This window comes from Acyrthosiphon pisum, chromosome A2, assembly GCF_005508785.2.
Source record: "Acyrthosiphon pisum isolate AL4f chromosome A2, pea_aphid_22Mar2018_4r6ur, whole genome shotgun sequence".
NCBI classification, from domain to species: Eukaryota; Metazoa; Arthropoda; class Insecta; order Hemiptera; family Aphididae; genus Acyrthosiphon; species Acyrthosiphon pisum.
In genome coordinates, this window is record NC_042495.1 from 80,372,766 (window position 1) to 80,381,149 (window position 8,384).

General features: G+C 25.8%; 1 protein-coding gene across 1 annotated transcript in view; it reads right to left on the reverse strand.

Moving 5' to 3' along the window:
• Window positions 1-877: 877 nt before the first annotated feature.
• LOC100166159 (hyaluronidase) overlaps window positions 878-8,384 on the reverse strand; it is a 14,608-nt gene continuing 7,101 nt past the window's right edge. Inside the window, exons 3-6 of the mRNA XM_001944795.5 lie at window positions 7,929-8,068; window positions 6,394-6,569; window positions 3,547-3,751; window positions 878-1,563 (exon numbers count right to left, since the gene is read on the reverse strand). Coding sequence (XP_001944830.2) covers window positions 1,336-1,563; window positions 3,547-3,751; window positions 6,394-6,569; window positions 7,929-8,068 — 749 coding nt within the window. The 3' untranslated portion in view covers window positions 878-1,335. The remainder of the gene's footprint in view (window positions 1,564-3,546; window positions 3,752-6,393; window positions 6,570-7,928; window positions 8,069-8,384) is intronic.

The following is an 8,384-nucleotide window of genomic DNA, read 5'->3' on the forward strand; positions in this document are numbered from 1 at the left end:
ATAGCAACCAATATTATTATTGTTATTATTATTACTATTATTATTTTTATCTACAATAATAAACTAATTTTTTTATTATTTAGTTTGTTTTTTTCTGAACAGATGGTGCCACTGTATTTTTGACATCCTGATTTCCTACCTTTCTGGTGGTTTTTCCGAAAATGTTCTTTCATAATAACCTTGTCCTGACAATTACGAACACAACAAAAACAGAATCAGCCAAATCGGTTCAGTAGTTTTCTCGGTTAGCTTGGCGTAGAAAATCTTACAATTTTATATAATAGTATTGATTTTGGCGATGCCCCTCATAAAAAAAAATTCTAGATATGCCACTTAACGCCCTCCTAACCGCGTTGTATTACGATGATGGTTTTGCAACGCGTTTAGAATAGGTATTGAAACGCAAACGACCCAAATTACAAAATATTACATTGATTTATTCACTAGAATATTATGGTATCTACCTACATATATAACATACTGGTATTATGCTTATGGTATTATTGTAATCGACAAGGTTCTATCGGAACCAACTGCTTTTCTCTCATATATTATCGTCCTCGGCCGTTTCCTTATTATAGTTGTTGTACGTAGGTAGTCACCTTATTATTACGAATTTCCATCGTGTGATACGCGTGCACAAATATTATACACACCAACAACATAATATCGATATATCACGATATTAACGAGTGACAAGTACACTTATTAACATAACACATCAATAATTAATTATTAATAAATATATAATAATTTATATGCAATAGGTAAGAAACCTACCTATACATCGTCAATATAATGTACAATTAATGGTCATCATAATAATTACGTACGATATTTAGAAATAACAGATTCATGAGAACTGATAATATTGTAATTAGTTCATTTATATATTTTTTATTATTTCAATTACTTTCCAATGGCCAATGCCATATAATAATATTAGACTAGGTAATACATATATTTCCAGTATAGTTATATAGTTTAAATAGTCCCAAATCATGAACCTATATATTATGCTTTAAGGAAACTAATAAATAATACGCTTGACAAATTTCAACACAATAAATAATTAATAAATATTTTAGAATAAGTTAATATAACACAAATCACTAATAACTATTTTAGTATATGTACACACAACAATATTATGATCTAATGACGTTACAGTGCGATACTGCAGTAATCAAAGTTTACAAATGTAGGTAACTCTGTGGTATAGTAAATACTATATATATATAGTAAGTACTCAATGTAAATAATTGCATAAATATAACGTTAGGTATTTAGGTATAAACGGCTCTGATGCCCTCTTAAATTAATTCGATTTCGACGTTAGATGAAGTAATCGAATATACTGTCAACTTTCGCTCTTCTTTTTCTCTTCATCGCTTTCCTGTTGCTCTTGTAAAATGCTTTAAGCGTGGGCCCGAGAACTCCGGTCAAATAGTTATGCATCGCTTTGCATTTCTTTTCGCTGTTTACGTCGTTTGACGCTCCCCAAATGATCACGCCAGACGCGTCGTTTTTCTTCGGAATTGAAAACGAATTCATCAAATCAGCCTGAAAAAATACCATCGTTGGGATAAAATCGGAAGAAAAAGCGATAAAAGTTTGTTATTATGATATCGTCTCCGCAAGCGTTCGGATACTCTGAAGTGACGAATCCATAATTTGATGTTTTATTTGGTGAGGAGAGCAAACAGGAAGCAAAATACTACCACTCATTTTTCTGTGATTTAAAGCTTGAAGGTGAGTTGGTAAAGACTTTACCACCTTCATTAAAACTATAACGTTTAAAAATAAAAATAAAATAGTTCTTTATAAAATACGTATGATTAGTGCTAAATGGTACTGAACTATTAAGTATTTAAGTTACTGTGATTACTAAATCAATATAAACAATTTATCAGCTTCATATATTATATAGTTATTATATTTAATGTAGTGACTATCAATAAAAATATTACCAAAAGTTAGGTTAGGTAAAATATATTACGTTGAAAATGTATTTGTATACTATTATATTTTTAATTTGTTATAGTTTAGACATTAAATTGCCTATATAAAACTCCTTACAAATTTGTGTATGATGACTTAGGTATATAAAATTCAAGTATTTTTTTCGTGTCTCATTTAATGTGAATTCAACAACTATTATGAAAATAAAAATTAACAACATGAGTTTGTTGTTATTTATTGATGTAAATTCCATATTAGGTGATATTCATATTTTTATCTAATGTTATCGTATTTTATAAACAATCGTTTTATAAATTATTATTCAAATAATTATTTATCTAATAATATAGTATCAGTTTTAGTCGGTTTTAGAAAAAAACTGTAGCTACTTTTTTCATTGCTTGTTTTTGGGAAAACATTTTTTTATTTCAACACTTCACACTTGTTTAAATTGGATGAAATATTTATAAAAAAAACAACATTTTACAAGATTCTCAATTAATATTTTCATGCAATTTAAAAAAAAAAACTGGAATGAGAGTATTGTTTACAATCGATATTTTAGATTGCATGGATTATTAAATTGTTTTGAAATAATAATAAACCCACTCAAGTAGCCTACTCGACATGGTATGGACATATCCGCCACGTGCCAAGTATGTTCGGCCTTTTTATTTATAGGAAATAATATATTTTAAACATGTTAAAATATTATCCTTATAACTTTGCAAAACGTGAAGTTGTGAAATTGTAATTACGACCTAATATCGGTGTTATGAAAAGATAACCAAAAAAATCATCTGGATAAGATAACAGATAATTCATTTAAAATTTATCTAGATAAGATAAAATATGTCATAATTTTTTTTTATCTAGATAAAGATAAAAATACAGATACATTTATCTAGATAAAAAAAATAGATAATTTGTTTTTGAATTATATTATAAATAATGTAATTTATTAGTAATTACTAATTAGGTAATATTTATTAATTAATAAATCCCTAATGTTATTTTTCAACTAAAATAATGTACAATTTTAATTTTTAATACAACTTATATAAAAATAAAATAACAAAATAAAACTGACAATATTTCAGTAAATATTTCTTTTTTTAACTATAATAATATTGGCATTTGGAATCACTACTCGATTCTCGTGTATTATTGGCTATTTCAGTATTTCAAAATATTCTTATAATTATAATATTTATCTAGATAAATTACCACAGATAACCATTACATTTATCTAGATGAGATAATTAGTTAATTTAATTATTTTTATCTAGATAAGATAATTAAAAAAATAATTTTATCTAGATAATTCCCAACACTGCATAATATGGACTCGTCGGTTGAATGTCAGAATTTATAACGAAAGTGCGTTTAATGTCATTATTTGTAGGTATGCATATTTTACATTATAATTTTATATAATTTATTCCCGACATAGTTTTTTTTATTTTTATTTGAATAATATGTTTTTCAAGTTTAATCTCGATTAAAGATGTTATTATGTTAACATTTATTTTTCTTGGTAAGTATTGTGAATATTATAATATTGTATCCTGAAATTATAATTACCTTCTCTACAAATTGTTTTGTGTCATAGTATTTAATCCATGTGTATGGATATACAATTTTTTTCGTATTACCCATGTTTCCCACACGCATTGCTTCCGCCATTCTACCTTGCATAAATCTAGATCTCTTTTCTGAACTCATATTTTCGTATTTAAAATATAAGGACGGAAAAATAGCTGTACTTTCTTCGAATAACCATTTTGATCTACAAAAATAAACAAGAACTTTACTAACACAATATTTTATATTAATTTACATTTTTCCCTACTTATAATAATTACATCACATTTAAGATGTGACATATTATTGAAAGGAAAAACATAAATTGCATTTCATTTAGGTAAGTACCTACCTATTTGGTACCAACTATTTAAATTAAATTAATAATAATAATAATAATAATAATAATAATAATAGTAAACAATTTTAATTACATAAATGTTGGAACATTAAGTGATTAACTAGTAAACATTTATTATCTCGAAAATTATCAGCATTATTGAAAATACTTTATCTTACATAATTTGGAGTCAATATAATACGAATTATTTATTAAAATATTTTTATTACATTATTATCGTTTTCATTTTCTAAAGATTTCGTTTATTTTTAATAAAATTTAATTTGTATTTTACAAATCATTAGAATAATATTATTTTTAAGAATTTCTATAAAATAATCATAAATCAATGTATACTTTTAAAGCAATCATCCTGTGTTTAAAAAATAAAACTGATCACAGGTGCAGTAATTTAACCAAAAACAAAAAAATGGTAAGTTATTCTACAAATAATGCATTAAACGAAATAATAAAATAAGGTGGTTTGTTTCTACTTATATGTTTTATTAACAAAGAAATGTTTTTAAATAATATATAATATTTATTATTTACAAATGTAACTTTATCGTTATTGTGGAACCACAAGATTCAGCTTGCTTACTGGATGTATGTATAATATTGTGTTAACCTGTATCATTAACAACTTATACAACTATCAATTAAGTAATCTAGCTTGAAGAGTAATGATTTAAATAATTATCAGTTACAATAATTGGTTTTTAAAATGATATTAACTTACCTACTACCTACTATTATTTAAGACTCAATGAATAAATATTATTTTTATGGTAAAGTATATTTAGATATTTAATAACAATAACTACCAGTTCAAAATTTATCCATGACTTCATGCACTTATTAAAGTATATGAAAATATGAAAACAGTTTATGAACCAGTAACTAATCATGTATAATTTTCATAATTAATAAGAAATTATACCTATTGTAAAAGAAAAAGAATGTCTTTAGTTTACTGAAAAACTCAATTGTAACATAATACTACTTTTAGTTAGAAAAAATAAGCTGTTTTTATAATACAAATGTTTTAACTATTATAATTATTTATACTACCAACGCATCTATAATAATAATCATATCAATAAGTCTTGTTATTATTAAGAACGATTATGGTTGTTATAATGTGTGCATTGAACTGTTTCACTTTACTCATCGGTTAATTTTATTATTTTTGTAACTTTATTGTAACAATTAATGTATTTATTAATTATTTATAAAATCAACTACACGAAAATAAAATAGAATAATTCAGGTCCATTTTTTAAACCGGGTGTCGGAGAAAAAATATTGTAATCCTTTTGTACAATTTAGTGAAATTCTCTAAATGTCACAGCTAATCTCCTTCGCTGTTTCCTATCATTGGTGGTGTACCCTGATGACACTACGGTACATTTATACTCAAGTCCAATTTCTCTGACCACTGTGTCATACCATAACTACCACGGTTTTACACCAACTGTTCATTTCCATTCAATATATTGTACGATGTCCGTCCTGGACATCCGGCCTACATGTTTTGACCATTCATAACCTATTTTTATTAATCATGCATTTTCTAAGATTCGGTATACTTATAGTGTATCTGCCACAGATCGTCGTTCTTCCTTATCCTCAATCTTTCTCGGTCCATTCACTATACCTACCTATGTTTCTATATAATATGTTCCTTTCAAACTCCGTTATTGTTTACTAATCACTAAATAACGATTCGCGACTTACGAGCACGGAGTAGGTATTATATTTTATACGTAGATATGCACTCTGCTTCATCTCTATACAGTATGGCTTTGATTATAAAATTCATTTTTTATTTCACGTTGCAAATTAATATAGCTGCTTGCGTCAGTTCAAATTTCATTGTGCACGTTTCATTTCGTTTACGTTAACTTTCAAATAATTTAAATGCCTCACTTATTTAAAAAAATAAACCCTGGAATCTGGCCTGAATATACTAAGTTAAATATATATATTTAAACAAATATAATATTAATGCACTAAGATGGCTTTATAAATATATAATATCTTAGTACCTATTATAGGTACTATACCTACATGTATATAGGTATTAAAAAATATTATTTGTTTAAAAGTTCTATTTATTCTTAAAAAATTGTTTCTTTTCTACATACTTATAAAAATATATTTATAGATTTTAGAGCGAATTGTAACCAATACCGGATTCACAACTAACTATGCGAATTTTGTTTATTATTGCCTTAAAATTTCTGTTTCTGTAAAAACTCCAAAAATTATACACATTTATCTCTAAAAATTGGTAGGTCGGTAAGTTTTCTGTTATAATTGAATATGCGTTGAAATGTATTATATTATATGACATTACGTATCAATTATCAAGATAATCCGATCGATGGTTCAAACTTCAAAACGATAGTTTTATCAATAATTTAATGGATTTATACGATTTACTGTAGGTACAATTTTTTTTTATTAAATTAATATTATGTCCTTTGTTTAGTGTTGTACATTACTTTTCATTATTTTTCATCACATTTGATGAACATTTTGCTTGATCATTCTTTGGTGTATAGTTGAAACAAAATGGATATCCATAGTATCCCCAATATGCATTTGGCCTTAATGACTTTGCAACTTGTAGAGTTCGTTTTAGGAACTGTATTGCTGCTTTTTCAAATTTTCTCGAAGCCTAAAAAATATTTTAAGCACATGGACTAAGGTGGCATACATTTATATGACATATAAGTGGGTAGGCACTAGACAGATTATAAAAAAGGAGAATGAAGACTTTCACGTTAAAGACGTTGATTGATTAAAACTTAAAAGTGTAAGTTTTCACCGAAAGTGAGTTAGATATGAGCTATTGATTAATATTTTTGTGCCATATTATTATGTTTAGTTTATTTACGGAAACACCCAATGTTAAGCATGTCTCTTAAAACGCATAGTGTTACTATATCCATAGACATAATCAAAAAATGTAAAATTCCTTAAGAAAACGTCTCACCCCCGTATGTTGTCTACTCCATCTTACAAGTGTGTAACATAAGAAAGTTACGTTTAGTTATTGTTTATAGCTTCGTTAGTTGTCATATTAAATTGCATTTATCTGAATTGAAATTAATGAAAACAATATTTGCTTTGGTTTGATATTGTGTATTTTCTATGTTTAGACTTTAAACGAGTGATGAGCTTTTTTAAGCACAATTATAAGACGGAGATAGAAAATGCATCCTTTGTTGATATTTTTTTATGTATAGGTATAGCAGGAAATTCGCTTTGTTGTATATTAGATTTGGAATGTACCACGATTTTGAAAAGTAAGGCACTAGGGATTTTCTAACTGTATTGCCCCACAAATTAATTCAATTTGATTCAGAAACCACAATCAAAGTTAAGGATTGAAGCATTTTGCTGCTCCGACAGCTGATGAAAGATACAAAAATAAATAAAAAACAAAAAAACCACACACACACACATCATAATTGTATTGCAAAACCAATACATTCATCCAGACCCATGAATCTAAGATAATCTGAAATATTAATTATTTTTAATTAAATAACTTTTTTTATTCAATAACTTCAAAAAGGTAGGATATTTTGTATGTAATATTTTAACAAAGATAGCAGAAAATGTGATTCAAAAATTATCAGCCAAATTGTATAAATCAATTACTAGAAAAACAATGATTAAAGATATTGATAAAAACCTTAAACTTTAACGTCAAATTACTTTATTTTTATCATTTATTGTCTCTATCAACATGCTAATAGGTTTGTAAATCTGTAACACACAATTAAACATTATAATCTAATTTAATAATTTAGTTTTAATTATAATATTTGCATTAGGGCGTTACTTTTAATTAAATTTGTCAAACATTTCAACATATTATTTTTTCGTCAACACTGTTGACAAAAATATGTATTTTATTCTACAGTGATGGAGATGTCATCTAACAAATTTTGAATTAAATTAATACTGAGACACAATATTTAAAAATATAGATATCGGATTTTTTCATTAAGGATACAAAAATATATACCTCTTTTTGGAGATCTTCTTTTTGCCAATACGGATGATTATATTTCTCAATTTCCATGGAATAATCTTTATATAGTGATAATGATCCAAAATTTTCTTCATACATAGGACGCCAATGTTCAAAATCAATAATAGCTAACCCTAAACATCAGTATTATTTGCTTAATACAGTTTATACAACTATTATTTTATATAATATGTACCTATTATAATATATTTATACTTATCTATTTCTTTAATGTTATACCTGGTTCTAGACACGCGTATTATTATTATTATTATTATTTTTTTTTTTTTTTAATTCATTGTTTATTGAGTAATTTGTAGTAATATGTTAATAAGGATATTATCTTTTAATACCTATTATTTAAATATCTTCGTATATATAATTAGAATGATAGTTAGGCGTGTATTGTTTTATACTATTCGTTATTTATATGCATGTTATATTAAGGGG